The sequence below is a fragment of the Apaloderma vittatum genome, unplaced genomic scaffold, assembly GCF_000703405.1.
Source record: "Apaloderma vittatum isolate BGI_N311 unplaced genomic scaffold, ASM70340v1 scaffold13539, whole genome shotgun sequence".
NCBI classification, from domain to species: domain Eukaryota; kingdom Metazoa; phylum Chordata; class Aves; order Trogoniformes; family Trogonidae; genus Apaloderma; species Apaloderma vittatum.
Genome location: NW_009733644.1, coordinates 1,066 through 22,427, shown reverse-complemented (window position 1 = coordinate 22,427; position 21,362 = coordinate 1,066). Strand labels below are relative to the sequence as shown.

Here is a 21,362-nt window from a genome sequence, read left to right as displayed (position 1 = left end):
CTCGTTGAGCCATCTTAATTACCCATGAATGCCATATGCTTCTGGCACTCTCATGCTGTTTAGCCCATCTTAGTCTAAAATATTTCCAAAATATTTAACCTACCACCTAAAAATCAACTTCACTGCAGCAACAAGCTCTTTGTCATAAGGGAAGAGATGATTTTTTAAAAAATTTTAATGCTCTGACACAGTAAAGAACTCTCTGAAGATGTTCAACTCTGAAATAGTTCAACTTTTCAGCACTTCTATTGTCTCTCACTTTCTCAACGGACCTTCATGCCAGCTCTAGCTCCTAGGGCTTTTAACAGCCTGTGAGAACGCTAAAGAATAGAGCAGCTGAAGCTTATTTCTAATTCAAAGAGCTTTCCCAGGCCCTGCCCTCTCTTCCCTTTTGCCCTTACCATGGAGTTGATATTGAGCGGCGAACCCGACGGTTGCGTAAAGAGTCCAGACACAGTAGGTAAGGATTTGCGTTTCGGGGAGACCCCGGAGTTCCCGCTGAGATTCCCAGTAGAGGATCTCTTCCGCCGGCCTCGCTTCTTCCCATCCTGCGCGTGTGCTTGGCCACAGTCCAGCCGAGCGCTCGCGGGCAGAGGACTGTGCTTGTTGGAAGGGGATTGTTTTACATGTCCTGTATTAGGAGAGATCGTAAAGATGATTCTTCTCTTGGCCTCGTTCTCAGGATCTGAAAACGCTGCATCAGACTGAAGATCCCCCTTTGTTCCTTCGGCAAACATCTTCTGAGCATCTGCATACTGCAATACCCCTACCAGGCTCTGGGACGTGCCATTTAACCTGGGGCTTGCTGAGTGCTGGTGAGCAGGGGAGTTTTGCCCAGAGGTCCTTGACTGCATCATTAGCAAAGGATGTTGTGGAGTGGAACTCCGAGACCCTACTGAGTTAAAGAGACTCCCAGAGTCGTCCAGAGCTGCCTGATCAACACTATGGTTAAGATGGGCTGGGCTGTTTGTAAGATTTCCATTGACCGCCACGGAGCCAGAAGAGTAAGAAAAACCTGTTGGAAGGGAAAGTTATACATCATTGCTTCTGCTGAGCGAGAGGTCACAGTGCTAGAGTTCTGGGGTGCCTGGCGGCGGTTTCGGCTCTCCCTGCGTTAGGCCAGCCGGGTGTTTTCTTTTTACACAGCACAGCTGAGAACGTGGCTCCGCGTGCCGACTCGTTCAGTTAGGGGGCAGCAATTTTTGCTGCACTTCGCCAGGAAAATTCACGTGTTATAGGGAGATATCCTATCCTCTACCCGCTTTTTTAAATGTAATTCCAGAGTAAGTTTCTTTTGAACTGTTAAACCCTTTGAAACGAGGGCTCCTCTACTCTCAACTCCTTATCGTCAAGGAAAGAGATGGCCAAATTCAGCCCACTTCCTTCCCCCCAAAAAAGAAGGGACTCAGTCATCCCTACAGCACAGCTCCTTCTCCAGATTAAACCAAAGGCTGAGGCTGTGGGTAAGGAAATGATCGTCAAAGGATCATCGAAGAAACTCCGGCAGAGGAATGCCACGTGGGAGGAAGCTTGGAACGGGAATGAAGTATTCGTCATGGTGTATCATAAATGGGTTTAGAGCTCTAGTAAGACCTTGTCTCTGGGCTGTCTAAATGAAAGGGGTAGAAGGGAACACAGTCTTGTGTTACAAAAAGCCAATTTTTTAAAAAAAAAAACAACTTTGGTGGTTTTATATAAAACTGCAGCCAAGCCCTTCTTTGCAAAACAGATGCTAGAAACAACACCAGCCCCTCGAGGTGGTAAGCATTAGCAATAAATGCACTCTCTGATGAGGGATCAGCTGTAGAACAGCTTCTGTACACTAGAGCCCACTTTTCCTCGTCCACGACATTTTCATACCCTGACAGCTGAAGGCCACAATTTCAACAGACGAGAGAGTTCAGAAGCAACACCTGCACTTAAAGATATCCCTGCCCTCTCCCGTTGGACCTTTCTTCCTACCCAGACACTTGTGCCTTTACAAGTGCTCATGAGGCACCGCTGTGACCTGCAGCAGGAGACTGAATCTGCTATTAAAAATACTCCCCTACTCTGTAAAATAAACCTTTTCAAGCCAGATCATCAGCTCCCAGCAACACTTTGCTGGTTTGCCACATTGGGAAGGTAGGAATCTTTCAATCCACACAGAAGAATTTACAAAAGCAGCTATTTATTTACACTGCAAGGCGCTACAGTTCAGGCAAAGGCACCTCAAACTGAAACTTTACGCCAGAAGGCGTCCAAGCTGGAGGCACAGAGTGTCTCAAAACATCATCATCCAAAGGATTTCTTTGCTCTCGTTACAAAACACACATTTATCTAGCACCCTGCTGCCTGAACCACCCAAAAAGAAGCTCGGGGGTGCTGTCGCGACAGGAGAGCGCGCCGTCACGCCGGTGAGGCTGTTACCTGAGGTAGCCAAAGCCAGTGGCTTGTTTCCAGCAGCATTGCTTACGCCATTATGAGAACTAGCACCAATCTGCTTTTCAAGTGTTGACGAGTCTCTACTCTGGTGAACTGGGCTAGGTGTGCTTCTCTGGGGGAGGAGAGAAACAGGCATTTTAGGAAGCGTACTCAGAAGTCAACAGTTTAAACAAGATGCACATGCATTAGGAGATCTACCAAGGAAAGTGGCTCTAATTCCTAAATGTCCTAGATGGGGCTTGTTCCGAGACAAAACGTAGATCAGCGTGGTACGGGATAAAAATAAATGCCATGATTAATTACACTGCAATGAGATGCAGACAGAGGGAGAACTGGCTCATCCGCCCAGAAAGTTTAGACTCAGGGCGGCACTGCAGAGAGCAAATGCCTCAGTCCACTGTTTCACAGGCAGCCGGAGAGGGAACAAATTGTTGCATTGCAACCCTAAGCCTGTGCAAACACAAAGTTGCCCAAAACAACCCCAAATTGAATGTGAAAGGCATTAGGCTCTGTTCTCTGGTACGCTCCGTGAGGGTACAACCAACAAGGGGTGTTTTCCTAAAGGAGGCAAAACAACTGGGACGTGGTGGCCTGAATAAACAAAGTGCTGAAGGGAGGGATGCCATCCAGAGCTAACGCTCCCTCTCTCTGAGGACACACAACTTCTGCTTGGAGCTGGGCCGACTGCAGTTGTGCTATAACTAAAAGTCTGCAGCTGGAAAAAAACAGAGTGGATTCAATACTATGAAACAACTCCAGCTTTCCAAACGTGGGATTGTAAGGCGAGTGTCTGAGGATGGATTCTAAATTCACAGCTCTCATGTGAAAGCAGCAAAGGCTTCTCAGTTCCCTGCTGCAACATTACAAACATTTGTGAGAAACCAGGCCGGGCTTTTTTCAACTCCTCTGCCACTGAGAGCGACAAGGACTTTGCAGGATTTCAGAAAGAGATGGCAACTCTAGTTGCTCTCTGCTGCCACTGACCAGTCACTCACTGGTTTTACAGCCTCAAGGACCGTTCAAGTCCTCCCCACACCCATATGTGATAAAGACAGACAATTTTGAGATGAGCAAGCCTGAGGTGGAACAATTTGTCTCCCAGGGTCATGCAAAAGAAGACAGGGAATAAGAATAAAGTGACAAAGTGACATGTGTGATCCTCTGCTTTCACAACCACAACCTCTCCAGCTACACACCTTTTCCACCCAGGCATTTACAACTAGGATCTCTTGATGCCCGTACTTTACTTTAGTTCCTGGCTGAGATACCACCACCCCACCAACCTGAGAGGAAACATCTACGGAACACCCAAGAGCCAAGAAGGATGCACCCAGCAGCAGCCTCCCCCGAAGACGAGACATTCACGATTAGCAGCCCGCTAAGGATCCTGGTGTGCCGCACCCCGTTACTGCCCGCTGTGATTTTCGTTAGGGATGGAAAGTGTTGACAATCCCTTACTCACCACCTTCTCAACACGGCTAGGTAGGACTACGCTGGCCAGAGGGATACTAACAGGGAGTTTATTGGGCTGCACTGTGCTGAGAGGAATACTGATAGGGAGGCTGGTGATAGTTTCTCCATTACTCACAGAGGTTCTCTCTCTCAAAACCTGTAAATGCAAAAGAGAAAGTCGTGTTCTTAATCGCATTCTGTTACTGAGAAGACTTTTTAAACTAACAATAACCTGCTCATTTAGATTTTGGCCACTCTCCCTTTTTCTTTTTTGTTTATAAATTACGCGATTAAGAGTGATGACTACACAGCAAAGGCAAGGCAGGCACGGAGCAGCTTTGTTATCACACCAGTCTACTGGGACAGCAATACCCACCAGCACAGAAATAACGTGAATTAAAGCTATCGCTGGCCCCAAGCATAAAGCAAAAGGCGCCTCTGGCAAGCTCATTTCCTAGTGCCTTTGTTAGAGCTCTGTGAAATGAATTCTGTCAGACGAGTGCTTATCTTGAGGCCCCCTGTATGCAGAAGATGCAGTAGCCAGAAATATTTCCATGGTAACCTCCCGTTGGAGGGCATCTGCTTGCTCTGAAACAAGCACCAACATGACTCATGGTTGGACCAATTATGTGGACAATTTTGTGTTGCATTTATTTTTTTTAACTACGAAAGAGTCTACTTTTCAAGTTCAAGCAGACAGATCAAAAAGAAGTTTCTACTGCATGATTGGCACGGTTCATACGCAAACCAGTAACTCAGAGGAAAGCATGTCTTTCACGAGCAGGGTATTCTCTTCCTCTAGCCCGCTCCTTTTTGCTGTATCGCACCTACTGAACTTTTCATCCTTTTCCAGGCCAAGTCGACCCCAGAAAGGAACGCCCCTGCATTCCCTAGCTCGGCCAACTTTTCCTTTGTTCTGCCAGTTGGAACATCTCTGCGCTTCTCTTACCTTCTCGCCTGCAACTGGTACGGCTGCTGGGGAAGAGGGCCGAGTTTCCTGAGGACTCAGCTTTATGCCGTTCGAAATGCCAGGGCTCGGGTAGGTAAGGCCGTTCTCTTTGACGTGCTCAGCTCTGGAAGAGAGACGTACGGTTGTTGGAACACACAAGCTAATGACTCCTCTCCTGCAAGGAATTCCTGTACCAAACTCGAGGTGCCGCACCACGTTATTTACCTGCTGGTTTTCTCGATATAAAACTTTGTCAAAAGTATATAAATGTCCACTTTGAAAATGACTTTCTTCCACAGACAAACCACTGTTAATAAAATAATTACCCCTCCTTTCCCGTCCTAGGGAATGACGACTCTCACCTCTGTATTTCATTAGCTGTTGCTTTTCCATTGACTCCGTGGTCTTGATTCAAGTGTCTTCTTAGTGCTATTTTAGCCGGGGAAAACCTGGTATAATCGGGTAGAGACAAGCTTGTCATCTTGTCTGCCTTCTGTCTGCTGCTGTGGTTTGGGGTACACGGCACGATTTCTTGGTCCAGGTGAGAGGTTGTGTACTGGGGGGTGTTCTGCTTGGAGGAGGGCCTGCTGAAGGTGTTATGGATTTCGTAGGGAGTAGCGTGGCCGTTCATGGACAGTTCGGGGCTCATGCCGTTGATGTGGGGCATCGGAAACTTAGAGCATTCAAGCTCAAGTTGGAACCTGCCATGATCGGCCTCGGGATCACGGCTCAGATGGTTTTTATTGCGTAGCTGCACTGACAGCGACTCATCAGGCGGCGTGTACGACTTGAGCTGCATGAGCTCCTGCTGCCTTTGACTTTTCTCAAGTTCCACAATGCTGATCTTTAAACAAAGAAGACGACAAAGATTAGAAACCACATTTAACAATTTTATCACGTGACGGCAGTTTTTGCCTCGACATGCTTCTCAGGAAAAGTGGTCCCATTTCTGGGAACAAAGCAGAACAACTGACCCAAAATCCGAGAAACTAATTTCAATGTGCTGCTCTGAGCTTGAGACCAAAAGGCAGAGGTAAGGGCTCAGAGACTCTTAGAAAGGACTTGTCAGATCTTAAGAGGAAACATAAAACACCTCTAACTTATAGAGAGTACGGAGTAACCCAATAGTGCCAGTCATCAAAGAAGCAGTCACTCCATGTCAAGGCATCCAGCAAAGGGCTGGATTAGCTCCAGATCTAATCTACAGGAAAAGAAAAGTTCTTCAGGACACAGGAGTTTAATTTCTTTTCGCTATGGGAAGTGTCATTCTGTGGGAAATGACTGCTGAATCAAGACAAGTTCTTTCTTTTTCACTATATTTAGTGATAAACCATGATTCCTTCTTCCACAGCGTTACCAAGGAATCAAGTCATAGCATCTACTTCCTTTTGAAAGTTATCCACATCTTTATTCTTCGAGTTTACTAAACAGAAAGACTAATCTCTGGGGTGGGGAAACTAAAAAAAATAAAACCTAGCCACCTAGCTTATGGTTTAACACCATATTTAGTCAAACACCCCCAGCTGGCTCACTGCCCAAAAGCCACCCCAGGCTGGGCACTCTAGATTTGTTTCTTGCTCTCTACCTGCAATTCCAAACAGTGCTTTTGTTTCTCAGAAATCTGATTCTTCAATGCCTGCTTCTCTTTCAGCAAGTTCTCCAGTGACAATGTTGACCAATCCAGCTTCAGTTCTTCACAGCGGGCTTTAAGCTGCAAAGACAGAGGCTAAACGTATCAAAAGACAACTTCCACCACATCACACCACCAAGGTGAAAGGTGAAAGCCATGCACCTTTCGACTGGATAAATGCAAGAAGCTTCTCAGTTTACTGAAAACTCCTCTCAGCTTAAGCCCAACATCATCAAAATGGTCCTGTGGTCCCCACCCAACGTGGCAGGAGGTGTCCTGGTTCTTTCTAACACTGTTGCCACCCACCCTCCCACATCCAGATCTCCCCCTCACCTGCCATAAGAGTTTGAGACACCAAGACGAACAACACGAGACTTGGGGCCACCTCAGAGCAAGCACCAGGCAAAGAGCTCGGCCAGCCCAATGCAGATTCAGCACCGAGCACAGCACCGGTGCGTTCAGGGGGCACAGCCGAGGCCAGAGCCAACCCTCATATCAGCGTTTGGCTGGGGGTAAATAAAGGGCACCAAGAAAAAGGACCACCTGCATCCTGTCCCCCATCACTCTTCTCTGTTACAGAGGAGCTCTCGCAGCTGGACGGTTTTTCATTCATCGGGGTACCCTGAAGACAGGGGCAGCCCTTGGCTCACAACCTGTCCTCCCTACAGACAGGGAGCATCGCCCCGCTACTGAGAGCCAGGCGTTGTACACACCAGCTGTAAGCTCTGGTTCCTGAGTTCACTGTTGTCCTTCTCCAGCTGTTTCGTCTGTTCCTTCAGTTGCTGATTGTGAGCAGAGATTTCCTTCTGAGCCTGAATCAGGTCGTTGTACGTTAGAGCTTTAACTCCCAACTACAAGACGAAGAACGAGAAGGAAAGAGATCATTCGATAAGGTCTTGACACCCGAATTCCAGACGACTGTCACATTCAGAAGTGGCACTGAGGGGATGCACAGCGCTTATGTCGCTCGTGGGGAGTCCCCCCGCATTCTCCGAGGCACTTTGTCATTGCTAGGGGATAATGAGGAAGGACAAAAGCACCTCACGTGGAGCTGCTGTTCCAGCAATTCAGCTTTAAAACTGGCATTTAGTTTCTTGCCAGCCAAAAGAACACTGTTTTCACAGAGAGCCACCACGTTTCCTTCTTGCCAACTTGCACTGGCAACAGAGTTTGTCCAGCCAGCAGGGATCCTTTACTAGAATACCACAGCGCCTGCGGTCTGTCACCTCCCTCCCTTAGACACAGAGTGGCACCCAACCATTTCAACAACGAAGATAAAACACACGCCAAGAGTGGTACCGATTCCACACTACTTAGCACGTCCTGCTGCAAAACAGAGGCTGAAGACCTGAGACTACTCTGGTCTTGTTTTTAATAAAAAAAAAAGTTTGCACAGAGATGACTAACAAGCATCCACTTCCACCAGATCGGGGCTACCTCATCAAGTTTCTGCTGAAAAAGACGTTTGATTTCCTCTTTCTGTGCCTGGCAGTGGGTGAACAACTGCTGTGCTGTCCCCAGTAACTGAGCATTCTTTTCCTGGAAGAAGGGAGAGTGAGAAAACACACTTTTAGTACCAACTGCAGCTTAGTCCATCCTAAGAAGTCATGGACATCTAGTTTTTACAGCAAACTGGGAGTGAGTCTGAGCTCAGAGGTGAGACATGTTCTGCCTCAGATCTCTGTGAGCCTGTATTTGTTAGTGTTCAATTCTTGGTGAAGTTAAGTAAGCTGAAAAGAGCTTTAAGTAGGTTTTTCTGCGATATAGTAAAATATAATCAGGACGCTCTTAAAAATCCATTTCTATCCTCATAGTGCATTGTAAAGAAGTAGTAATAATCACATCCTACAGAGCAGAAATGGAACTGGGAAAGATTATCTGTGTGAAATCTGTTACTAAATTGGGAACAGAATCTAAATCTCCAGAGTTCCAGTTCAGAGTTTCCCTATACAATGCTCATGCAAGACACCCAGTAAATGAAAATACACTGTGGGGGTGGTAGGAGGAAAGTCATAAACAAGCCAAATCTGTACTTTCAGTGCCAAAACTACTTCAGCGGGCCACCCGACCCTTCCACTTGCAGAACATTTCCTGCCCATAACATTCCTTAACCAGATCTTTACTCACTTCATGGTCATGCACTGTGTGAGCAGCAAAGGGCAAGGACAGGACTGGCTAAAGAGTCTCATTTATTCAGTTCCTAAATGAAAGATGAGTGTGGCAACACGAGCGAGCTCTGGAGATTAAACTTTTCTCCAACTTTTCCTGCCGAGGCCAAACAGGAATTATATGGAAACTGAGCCAACACTCCAGAAAAAGCAGAGGACAAGGGCCAAAAGCACCTTGATCTTCCAAGCAGGGAAGCAGCAGTGCTGGCAAATTCCACATGTGCAAGAAAATACAGGACCTGGCAAACAGCTCTTGTCGCCTCTCCTGCCAACGGCTTGGGAAAACTTGAGTGACCGCAATGCTAAACAGATTCCTCTTATAGGTGATGCTGAAAAAATCATCTGTGCTTTCAGCATCAGTTAGTTTGGAAGCAGTGGAGGGGCTGACAGCTCCATCTAAGGGCAATCCGGGGAACTAGTAGCTCACAGCATCTTGTTTATTTTAAAATTGTATTACCGAAACGTTTTTCTTGCACCTGAAAAACCCTCATGTAAGAGAGTTGTTAAATACACCATCCAACAGCACCTCATCCAGCAAAGTTCTGCTTCTGCCTTTGTGAAGTTGAATTTGCCACGCACTCCATGCAACACTCCACTACACAAATATTTTCATACTGAATTCCTCATTTGAATGTCTTACAGAACAAAACAGCTGTTAGAAACCAACACAAAGGGATTGCTTTTCCATGCTCTCAATTTGTACTTTCAGTGTACAGCACTATGCTTGCACGCTATCATTTCTCATGCAAGGGAATAACTACATGTTGACTTTCCTGACAACTACCTAAAAAGCAGAAAAATATTCTGCTTAAAGAAAAAGCTGAAAATTCCAAGCCCTGTTTGACCTGTGAAAACCAATGGAAACAAGCATAGAAAACCAGCTTGGCATGAAAACCTCAGCAGCATCGACCAGTTCTCAGAAACAAACAGGGTGGTACAAGTTTGCCTCTCTCATCGGGAAAAAGAGTTCCCGCTACGGAAAAACAGCGCTACGGCTTTATGCCAACACCTGCACAAAAGTCACAGAGCAAAGGAAAGCTTCCCTGGGGGCTACCAAAAGCTGGAACTGGCCAGCAGTTAAAAATCATTGGTGAGCTCTGTAGGCAAAGGTTCCTCCACAGATGTAGCAGGGACAGTCTCTCTCATCAGGGCCAACTGATAAAGCAATTAAATTATTCACAACTGAGGTGAAGCAGTACAGGAAGAAAAGGAGTTTAGTTGGTAAATCTCCTCCCTCTGCTGGGGAGATGGCTCCATAGCAGAGCAAAACGCCGCGTTTCACAGTGGCAGGAATTTCTTCACCTTTCCATGTATTTCAACCCACTCTGCTCCCCAGTGCAACCTTAACGCATTAGAATTATCAACACTAAGGATGCTTCATTAAGTCTCTTGTGTCAGTGATGACAGTTTAGTTCTTTTAATCCCCTACTTCAATTTATTACAAGTTTAATGAGCCACGCTACTGTTACCATACTCAATTCATTTAGGCTTTCCTACAGCAGGGAAAGAATAGATGTCTAAGAACGGAAAATTCAGCCCAAATGAATTAATATTTGTGTGTTTTTCGTGAGAGTCCTCATTCGAAGTTGCTCCAATCTTTAGCCAGACTAAGCACAACGTAATTAAGACCAGCTGGAGTAGCAGCTCACAGGACACGTGTGGGGAAGCCCCTCCAAGCGGAGGGCAGGGATGTGTTCAGGCAGGAGGAGCTGCTGGGGAGGATGATCACTGCCCCTCCTGCTCCTGGGACCCAGGAGACATCTAGAGAAGAAAAGCAGCTGCCAGTCCCAAAGGACGGGGTTCAGGTCATCAGGTACACACCAGCTTCAGGGTAAAATAGAGGGGAAAAAAGAAACACTGAAGGAAGTCTTATCAGCTGGAGGAGCAGGAGAGGGACGAGGGGAGCTGCACCTCTCCTGGTTTGCAGATGGGAAATTTAAGCACACAGAGACTGACAGGGTTAGCGATAAAATCCCCAGGTACAGTCATTCTGTCTGAGCATCACTCTAGAGTCTTTGCAGCTGGGCTGGTGCAGCACCAGGGTTCAGGGTGCACAGTCCCTATCTCCAGCATTTTCCCTCCACATCTAAGCTATCTGGTAGCCTGGCAAATTTGTCGGAAAACGGTAAAAACGAGACCTACCTTTTCCTGCTCCAGTAACTGTTGCAGGCTTGCTTTATACTGAGGAGTTTTCATGTATGCCATGAACTGCATGTACTGGATCTTGAAAGAGTCTGCAAAATACATACGGAGAGAATACATTCCAAGTGAGAGTAAGTGCAATGCTCTATTTACCCCTATTTGGTCCCTTGACACCTCTCCCCCCTTCGCTCTCTCCTGCTTTTTATTCAGACTCTAAGTCAGACTAAGCCATTAAAGACCAATTTAGAGCAGGCTGAAAATCCATCTTGTGATGCAAACTGAACTCTTGGATCCATTAGCTACTCATAAGAGGTGCCCCAACTGAAGCCATGACAACGCATTCAAAAACCCAGCAGAAGATGATGGGTGCTAATGGTGTGTTTGCACGATGAAAGAGGAGCTGAACGGCTTTTAATGCACTGTGAGTAGAAATAATAAAAGAGATTAGCTCTAACAGCCAAAACCAGCCCCGAGCTCAGAGCACTCATTCTCCCAGCATCACAAGACAGGGCTTGCTGTACTCCTCCTAGCTCCACGGCTGACAGGCTCTACACCCACATTTTCTCTACCCTCCAGGGAGCACTTGCTTCTCATTGTCCTCCTATCTCCAGCCTCCTGTTAACGCCCTCTCTGCCGGGGCCCTTTCCTCAAGAAGCCAGGAGCCTCGCGATGAAGCCCAGCCTGCCGCAATCCCAGGCAGCCCAAACATGTCAGAGATGCTGCAGAGAGGCTTCTGGAGCATCGTGTACTCGAGACAAGCGTCACTCTCTCAACCTCTGACACGAAATTTCCCTCTAAATCACTCTTTTTCTCCACAGCAGAGAAATCAGTCACAACTAAGACAGCACAGCAAGAGAGCAGGATTCAAGGACGTGAGAGATGCCCTTGGTCTCTCCATAGACAGGGACGTTACATCAGGTTCCCAGATGATCCTAGATCAGCTCATTCCCAGCGACAAAGGCCAGAAACAGTCAGGGGGATTGAGGGGGAAAGAATCAGAAGACACAAAAAAAAACACCCTCCAAGTTTTTCTTTAAATCACCTCTTGCACGTGGCATCTATTTTCCAACCACGACACCTTTGTGACCCCAAAAATTCAGACACTGTCTCATTTACTTTGCTCCCAAGTTTTGCTGAGAAAACAGAGTGGTCTCCCCAAGACTGTATCGTTTAAGAATAAGAGAATGGTTTCATTTAAAATAAAGTTATTTCTGACTAGCCATTTCCATTTAAAGTTATTTTGGATTCCTGCTAAACCCAAGCTCATTTCCTTTCGTGCCAAACGAGAGCTGAAACAATGTCAAAAACCAAATGCAGACCCAAGACACCAACTTCAGCAGCAAGCAAGGGAAGAGACCTCATGGTGACGCCAAGAGAAAGCGGGGCAGGCCGGGGAGATGAGGCAGGCTCTCCCCCTCTCCTGTTCACTGCTCAGCTTTGCACAAGGGCTGGCTTTGACGTCCCACACATTCAGAATCTCGAAGCAGACACAGTGACAAGGTTCCAGGCTTACCTAGCAGCTTCTGTAGTGCAGGTGGGGTAGGTGTCACCAGTAGCTGGTTGGATGAATGCCGTTGCACTTTAGGAGGTAGTTGGTAATATGGGCTATGAGGTGACTTGTATGCATCTAGAGAAACAAAGACAACCCTTCAGGTTACGAAAGTCAGCGTTTCGGGCAAGTCCAGCAGCTTTGCCGTGGAAAAGCACGTCAGGTACAACAGGATATCCAGTAACTGAGCTAGAGCTGCACAGCGGGACAAAGAGTTTGGAAGGACATCTACACTTTGTCCTTAGAACAGCAGCAGTAGAGACAAGTCATCAGCCACAGCTCCGCTCCAGCCACTGGCCAAGTACCTACAGCCAGATTCAATCACCATCTTCTCACAGAATCACAGAATTGCTGAGGCTGGCAAAGCCCTCTGAGATCATCCAGCCCAGCCCGTGCCCCAACACCCCCACATGGGCCAGACCAGGGCACCAAGTGCCACATCCAGCCTCTCCTCACACCCCTCCAGGGACGGGGACTGCTCCCTGCCCTGGGCAGAGCATCCCAGGGCCTGAGCACCCTCTCCGGGAGGAAGGGCTGCCTGAGACCCAACCCCAACCTCCCCTGACGCAGTTTCAGGCCGGGCCCTCTCGTCCTGGGAGAAGAGCCCGACCCCCCTGACTGCCCCCTCCCTGCAGGCAGTTGTAGAAGCACACTATCACCTCAAGCAGAGCTCTGCCTTGGTGGCGAGGGAGAAGCAAGGACACAAAGCCACAGGAAGGCCAGCATGAAAGGAAGGACGACCTCTGGGCACGTATCGAGAGCCTCAGACACTGATCTGGGCTCCTGTGGCAGGGGGAGGCTTCTCCTGTCTGCCTCAAACTCACCCTGAGGAGAGGATGAAGATGTCTGTGAAACAGTTTGAGCATGCAGAAGTTCTAGTGCAGTTTGGTTCTTCTTGGTCTTGCGCTCTGTGTTCGCAGTGTTCATTTTCTTGGGACGGCCTCGTTTCCTGCCTGCCATTTTCCTTCCTTTTTTACTTAGCTTCTTCTTCCGCGCTTTGGAGGGAGATGGCTTCTTAACAGAATTTGCCGCAGCCTTTTCTTCTTCGGCACCAGAATCCTAAGAGATTTTAAAAAGGCAAAAGCTTTTAGATATTTCTAGCTACACAGGCAGCATTCCTTTTAAGCAAGCGTTAATAATTGTGTTTAATAATTTTATGACACTGATGCACTGTAGCAAAGTAACTCGCCAGTGAAATAGACTTGTTTGGGATAAGAACTCCCCCCAACATCCAAGGAGTTGTTCCTGGACTTACTCATTACAGAGAAGGAAATCTGTAACTGTTGTCTAAGAAAAGCTGATTATTCATCCTGTATTGATTATATTCTTCAACTGAATTTCATTAAATAGTCAAAGTACTTTGTATTTTTGGTCACGAGCAGTCACTGCATTTCTAACAGCGTTATGCAACAGAATGAGAAAGGAAATGAGTCTTTGCAGAAAAGATTCGGCTTTGAACCCCATTCAGTGTGTAATGACTCAGGGAAAGCTCTGCAAGCTGGTGCTGAAGGTAAGCGAGGGTGGACAACCAATACCTTTTTTTTCCAGAATTAGTAGAGCAAATTCCAAGCTCAGCTTTTATTAAATCACTCCATCATATTTTTGTCCACAACAACGGCTATAGCAGCTCACACGTTCCGAACAAACACAATCAGTCTTCCCACAGAATCGGGCTCTCCCAGACAGAAATTACAGACTCAGAAAACACATTTACTCTACAAAAATGCAGGATGTTCACCTTGTTTTCTTGAACCTTCGTTGGAGTAGTTGTGTTGCTCTTATTTTCTCTTTGTTGACGACGTCTAGCTGCCTCTTGTTCCTCCTGGATAAATGTTTTAAGAAAGTTAATTATGTGCTCACTTATCTATCACTTTTTAATACAGATTCCCACCTCAGGTCTTTCACAAGAGGTGTAAGTGCTCTTATCCTACAACGTCTAATTTAAAAAAAAAAACACCACCCCAAAAACCTTTTGTTACCAGCAAGGAAAAAACTTATCCTGCCTCAGGCAACACTCAGTAGGAAAAGGAAGGTTAAGAGTCACCCTTTCACACTTTGTCATCTACTACAATGGGTTGCAAACATGCAGCCACAGGGCAAGAAGAGATTAAGCCCCGACATCTTCCCTTGTTCCACCTCTCCCAGCCCCACCCCCCAGATAACAGGCTGGGGTTACTGGTTTGGGGTTAGGGGTTTTTTTCTGTTTTTCAAGGATTTCCACAGCTTTATCTATAACCCCAACATTTCATGTGTCGCGACATCAAAAATCTTACGACACTCGCATAAAGATTCAAAATTCTTACGGCACTCGAAATGGCAAAGCCATTAATGATCGTCTCACTGAACTTTAACCAAGTCTGTAGAGGACACAAAAAAAAAACCCCAAAGCAGCAACTTTTAAGCTTGATTTTCTCCTAAGCAGTAAGGACAGGTAATTTCAGAGGTCATTCAATGCCTTTCCTGTATCTTCAAGGTGAGCCGCGTAAAGATTCTGGCAATTCCAACACCTCATCAACTAGAAAAGGCAGATTTAAATACCTCACGGGAAAAGCAAGGAAGTTCAAAAGCACGGGGATGCCACCCTGTCCTTTGCCTTTTTTTTCTCCCAAGTTTGAACTCAGCAGTGTGAAATAACCCAATCTCAAAGCTACCCTTGCCGACACTTGCTAAGCAAGTCAGTCTGGAGACGAGCTGAACTTTTAAATTACGTGGCCTCACTTAAATTCTCTTCCTGGGAATACCAGCCCCGGCGGTTATTTCAGATTAATCCAGCCCAGCCCAGCCTCAGAAATCCTCTGGCGTTTTAATTCCACGTGCAATAGCACCGACAACACATTTCAGGTCTCAAATAGCGTATCTCAAAAGTAACATCTCGGAGCACTCTCCAGCTTCATTTTCATGCAGCTGAACGCTGGGCCAGATTCAAACCGTAATTTCCTTCTTTAACTTCAGTTCTCTAACGAACAAAAAGCTCTTTATAGACCTTCACTGCAAGAGGAGAACACCTTGTGGCTGGCCCATTAATTCTCTGTTAGAAAGCTCTTGAACATGATTGTATTAGTGCTCGGTGGAATACGCAGCTTCGCTTCAATTAGCTCCACGCCCATGTTTCTTCTTTATCAAGAAAAATCTGATTTTCTACCACTTCTGCACGTCTTTACCAAGTGACTAATTTCCTTACAGTGGCTGCTTCACCATTTGGAGGTTTTTACAGAAAATGATTGAAACTTACCCTGAGTTTTGGATTTTTGAGACTAGAAAAATAGTTTTCAAGCTGAAAATAGAAAAGAGAGTCATTTTTTCAAAGTCACGACAGATGAATGCAGAAGAACAAAATATCAGTTTAAGACAAATGCAGAACTGCAGAAATTTTGACTGGTTTTCTTCTGATAAGCTACATCAAGGAGCCATTTACATTCATTCTTTTTAGCGACACAGACCATTTGGGTAGCAGGACACAACCCAAGCCAAGTTTTATCACCTTCCCCACTGTCTGCCCTTGTTTTAAAGCTTTGTGGCACATATCTCTGCTCAGCAGAAGGATCTTTTCCATCAAGCTACTTCACTCTTATACTCCAGTGAAGCATGTATCTGCATATTTTTTAACAAAAGCATTACTAGAGTACAGCAGATGTTACAAGTAAGTGTCTTACTATCCTAGAATCATGGAATCACAGAACAGTTCAGGTTGGAAAAGCCCCTTGGGATCACTGAGTCCAACCATTAACCCTACACTACAAGGTCACCCCTAAACCAGATCACCCAACACCCCATCTAAACGACACTTGAACACATCCAGGGATGACAACTCAACCCCCTCCCTAGGCAGTCTGTTCCAGGGTCTCCGTGAAGAATTTCTTCCTAATGTCCAGCCTAAACCTGCCCTGTTGCAACTTGCAACCATTCCCCCTGGTTCTGTCCCTAATTCCCTGTGAGAAGAGACCAGCACCAATCTCTCTACAATGTCCTTTCAAGTAATTGTAGAGCAGGATGAGGTCCCCCCTCAGCCTCCTCTTGGTCAAACTGAACAGACCCAGCTCCCTCAGTCGCTCCTCACAAGGTCTGTTCTCCAGGCCCTTCACCAGCTTTGTTCCCTCCTCTGCACTCGCTCCAACACCTCGAGATCTCTGAGGTGCCCCAAACTGAACACGATACTCAAAGTGCGGCCTCACCGGTGCTGAGCACAGGGGGACAATCACCTCCCTTCTTCTGCTGGTCATAAAATTTCTAATACAAGCCAGGATGCCGTTGGCCTTCTTGGCCACCTGGGCACATGCTGGCTCATATTCAGCCGGCTAATCATACTGCAAAAAACCCAACAGTACGGGAACAAACTGAAGTCGGCGTGTTGACTCCAGAGCAGGAAAAGCAGCCGGAGACACACGGGCCTGGAGGGATACTCACTATGGTTCGGTCAATAGTATGCAGGTAGTAAGAAACTGGTTTCCCGGTCCACGACACAGACCCTTTCAGTGGTGATAGCTCCACAACTCTCATTATAGTGCCAATATCTACAAGGAAGAAAGTCAAGACAAGCTCGGTTTGCCACTCGGCTCCACTCAGCTGAAAGCAGCAACAACAGGAGGGGCATATTCCAAACACAATAACAACAAAAAAAAAAGATAAATTTTGTATTTAGATAGCAGCGTCCTGAAAGAAAGCACTGCAGTGGGTTTCTACAGCGATTTATTATTCTCTTGCTCTGTGCACCCTAGAGGAACTTCAAGAAATTTGGAAGATCTACCTTTCATTTCTTCAGAGAGAGCCAGCTGTTCTAGAGTAAAATTATGTGCTAGTGCAAGCTTTGAAAAATGGAATTTTCTTGTGTCTCGGGGACAATTTTTACAAGGAAGCCAGCGACACCACATCTGCAGCAACAGGCAGGATTTAATTAGGCAGGACCAGTGACAGAACGTCATCACATCCAACCCCTGTAAGCTGTAACTGCACTATATTTGGGCCGGGGACAAACATGTTTCACATTTGCTTTCTTGCTTATATTTGTTTTGTACCCTAGAATTAATAGGTATGGGATGTGCCGAAGAATTTCCATAACCGCTGAACACGGAGCGAGCGGCACGACTGGCAGAAGAAATTATGCCACAATTCTAATTAAATAGAAAATTACCTAAAAGAGTCAAAAAGCAAGGTTTAAGAGTCAGAAACTTCAACCACTATTTTAACCACATTTTAATACTTGTTTTGGTTTGTCTCAATTCTTTCCACATTTCCATTCCTTTTTCCAGATGGAACTACCAAGGACGAAAACGGAATCGAGAAAAAAAGCTGCCAGCTTCTTAAAATTTTACCTTTTTTTATTAAATTATTTAACTATTCACACTTCAGATGAAAACAGTAGACAGACAGGCAAGCCACGGGACTCCAATCACGCTCAGGCACCAAAAAAAAAAGCCGCTGAATAAATTATGAAACCCCTTTCAGGGCAGCAGCACAAAGCTGTGTGGAGGATACGGGCCACGTCTGACTCCAGGAGCTCTAAGAGCTGGACATTTCCCTGGAAATCTCACTTGGAACAGGCCCTTAAGACCAAAACAAGCCCCGGGGCCCCACACATCCCATGGGTGTTCACTCGATACCGGTATTTCCCAAATACAAATGGGGATCAACACCTAAAATTTTATCCCCATGCTGTAGCACACAAAGGTCATTTCTTTTCAGGACCTCTTATCTGAATCCCTGGAAGAGCTTCCTCTTAGTGGAAGCTATTATCTATTCTTCTGCGAAGCAATCTCATTCACCCAAATCTTAATTAGTTACCTCCCTGTAATTTTAACATGGACATTCACAGAATCACAGAATGTTAGGGGCTGGAAGGGACCTCAAAAGATCATCTAGTCCAGCCACCGAGCATTAACTAACAGAGGATATAGAAAACTTCGGCTTTTTTCCCCAGTGAATCCACACTGGAGTAAAAGCTGAAACGGGATAAAGAATTGGCTCAGCCGATAGTCATAATCAGGGCTTTTATTAGGTGAAAAAATAGTGCACATGGGCCCCTTTGCCTTCCCACCACATTTTTAATAACCGCAGTCTCCCAAACGTAGCAAAGAGAGAGATAACGAAATGGTCAGAAGCCAGGAAAGAAAAAGCCCGAGAGGCCAAAAAAATGTATTTATGTAGGCAAGGCTCTTAATTGAAACCTCAGAAGTGCCTTCTTATATTTCATCTAGTTCTAGCACACCGTAAAAGACGTAGCAGGCTTTACTTCGGCGTTCTTTGTCTTAGTAGCAAACGGAGAGCCCCATCTCAGCTCTCCCCAGGTTTTTTCCAGGAGTGCCATCCTGCCTTTTTTTACTTTTATTGTCAAGCACCCAGTGGTTAATAAGGTGCCAGACAAGCAGATGCCACACAAGAGTATTGAGCCGGGAGGAAAAGGGCAGTTCTGGGTGTCGCAGGCACAGAGCATTCACAACAATTCCAGCTTAGTAAAAATAACTCACAATGGCACTATTTCAGCGCAACGCCTTCATGAGAGTCTTCAAATTACTATTCTTGAAAAGCAGTTTGCCACGAGCGTCAGGCCAAAAACAGAAAACACAGCTTGAGAGTTGTAACTCAGCAAGTTATTTGCCATGTTTGCACAAGGAGGGGAATGAAGCGGGTTTTTTTTTTTAAAGTTAGGGAGTGTTTTGCACTGGACACAACGAATACATGCAAAACCCAGCTTGGATGGTTCTTTCGCTTGAAAAATTTCAACACTAAAAACTGAAAATAAAGTCAGAAGCACTAACAACAACATCACGGGGTGTTAGTGAGCTCAAAAAACCTCACTGAACCGCAGTTCACATGCTTGCAAAGGACAACATTGGCAAAGATCAAGTACGCTCTGCTCAAAAGAGAAAGAAAGAAAGAAAAAAAATTTCGCTGGCAACAAAACAGACACAGCAACTGGGCGTTTCTGGGATGGGTCTGTCTGATCAGTTTAGAGCAGACACGGCATTCAGAGTCGAAGGCAGCAGCTTCTAAACCTGACAAACCAGGACTGGTGGGATTTACCCGTCCAAATTTCGACAGCTGCGGTGTAAGAAGTTGCACGGCAAGGTAGTCACTGCAGCTCTTTGTAGGTAAAGGAATGAATCGCTCCCTCGAAACGTTTCTCTTTCAACCCTGAAAGGTGCCAGCCAGGGAAACGCTGCCATTATTGATATCTGAACAAAGCAGGATGAACCCCACATAAAGAGCGTCTGTTTGTTTTGTGTTGGGTGAGGTTTTTGCCTGCTTGTTTGATTTTAAAAACATGTCACTTGGGCATGTACGCTATGATAACACAACAGCTTTTTTCTACTTACTTGCACACCCCCTTAAATCGCAACAAAACCCCACTGCAGACATGCTGAGATAATGCACACACCATGACTGTAAGGAACAATAAAAAGGGCAAACATACCACTCAAGTTTCGACTGTTAATTCTAAAATTTAGAGGTGCAAAAGGTTTTGAGGACACAATTCTCCCACCTGGAAAAAGAAAAAAAAAAAAGAAAAGGCAACATCAGCTACCCCTGTTTCTTCTAGAAATGACTACGTGTTCAATGTAACCCGGCACAGAGCCCTAAAAAGCAGCTCTAATGAAACTGTCACATGTATATCACTACGAACCCCAAAAAAATATGGGAAGCTCATTCTGACAGCATTCAAGAAAGTCAATTTATTAGTCCTATGAAGTAGCTACGAGGTGACACATGAAGGATCACTTTAAAATGACAGATCTTAGAACACTTCAGAAAAAAGAACGCGTTAATTCTCAGCAGCAACCTACAGAAATTTCAATTAAGAGCACCACTATCTCATTCCTAGTTAGCATCTTTTCTACGCAAGCCTCCAAAGCCCTTTTATTTAAAATAATGCTAAGCTCCATTTCACAGCTCTTTGTGGTCGTCCAGCCCAAGGCACTGAGCCTGAGCCCTTTCTGGGAAGAGAACGAGGGTTTCTTGAGTCTGTGAAGAGCCCTTGAACCTTCCCCACCTTGTCACTTCTCTCAGGCTGCCACTAAACAAAAGATCAGCCACTAAAATTAAAGAAAACGGCTTAAGTTGGAGGTTTTATGGTTTTGCAAGAGCCCAAAAGTCACATTATTTACTTCAGCACAAAGATGTGCTATGGGAAGTCACAGCTTCTTCGTTCATGCCACACATTTTTCTTTTCAGAGTTACTTATTTCTGTAATTTCTGCCATAACCAAATACGATTGTTACCTATCTGAGTGGTTAAGAAAAAAAAAGACACCTTGGGCAACAGAGGGGTCTGGGGGGACTGGGCATGCCTGGTCACTAGTGTCTGCAACGCGACCTCTCACGAAGCACGAAGCACACAAGACATCCAGTGGCTCCATTTAATATCCAGTGACAACGTGACAACTTTCAGCAGAAGGATCCAGTAATGGGTTCAGTTTGCAGCTACAGAAGCTGACACCCGAAGCCATGCCCACGTGGCCCGGGCAGCCGCACGTTTTGTTGGCTCCTGGAACGAGTGAGAAAGGACCAGCAGATCCTCCACCCCAACAGGGCTCTGCAGAGACCTCAACCGCAGAGCTGCCTCCGAATAAGCAGGTCGGTCAGAGCGTTTATTCAAAAGAGAAGTGAAAAGCCCAGGAAATACCTATCGCTGTACAGAGGCTTGCCTGCCCGGCACAGAACGAAACCCACCCAGCTGGCTGGAACTAAGCCCTTACCATCAGCTCCCAAACGAAGCAAAAAAAAAAAACCAATGGCAAAAAAAAGAAAATTGATTTGTTACCTTCCTTCATGTTCGCAAATCGCTCCTTCAGTTGGTGATCCACCTCAGGACCAAAGGCAAAATTATTCACGAAAATAACACTGCAAGAGAATGGTCCAGTCAGTGAACAGGGACGGGCAAAGGGCACGCAAGCACCCCCCCACACACCCCTACGCCCCAACCACAGCCCCTTGTAGCCTTTACAGCCACTTCTGACATTGAAAAACACCCCTTGTCCCGAGCATACAGCTACTGCCCCGTCACAATCCACTTTCTTCTCGCCCAGTGACACTAAACAGAACCTTCAGCGTTCAC

General features: G+C 46.0%; 1 protein-coding gene across 1 annotated transcript in view; it reads right to left on the bottom strand.

The window, feature by feature from the left end:
• The window catches only part of DOT1L (DOT1-like histone H3K79 methyltransferase), a gene marked incomplete at its 5' end in the record, with an annotated part of 26,112 nt that extends 4,964 nt beyond the window's left edge, over window positions 1–21,148 (bottom strand). Inside the window, 16 exons of the mRNA XM_009875994.1 lie at window positions 402–631; window positions 2,410–2,536; window positions 3,887–4,033; window positions 4,826–4,949; window positions 5,188–5,669; window positions 6,411–6,536; window positions 7,169–7,306; window positions 7,893–7,994; window positions 10,766–10,857; window positions 12,279–12,392; window positions 13,139–13,373; window positions 14,053–14,136; window positions 15,547–15,588; window positions 16,719–16,825; window positions 19,723–19,791; window positions 21,069–21,148. Of these exons, the coding sequence (XP_009874296.1) occupies window positions 402–631; window positions 2,410–2,536; window positions 3,887–4,033; window positions 4,826–4,949; window positions 5,188–5,669; window positions 6,411–6,536; window positions 7,169–7,306; window positions 7,893–7,994; window positions 10,766–10,857; window positions 12,279–12,392; window positions 13,139–13,373; window positions 14,053–14,136; window positions 15,547–15,588; window positions 16,719–16,825; window positions 19,723–19,791; window positions 21,069–21,148 (2,299 nt within the window). The remainder of the gene's footprint in view (window positions 1–401; window positions 632–2,409; window positions 2,537–3,886; window positions 4,034–4,825; window positions 4,950–5,187; window positions 5,670–6,410; window positions 6,537–7,168; window positions 7,307–7,892; window positions 7,995–10,765; window positions 10,858–12,278; window positions 12,393–13,138; window positions 13,374–14,052; window positions 14,137–15,546; window positions 15,589–16,718; window positions 16,826–19,722; window positions 19,792–21,068) is intronic.
• Window positions 21,149–21,362: the final 214 nt, after the last annotated feature.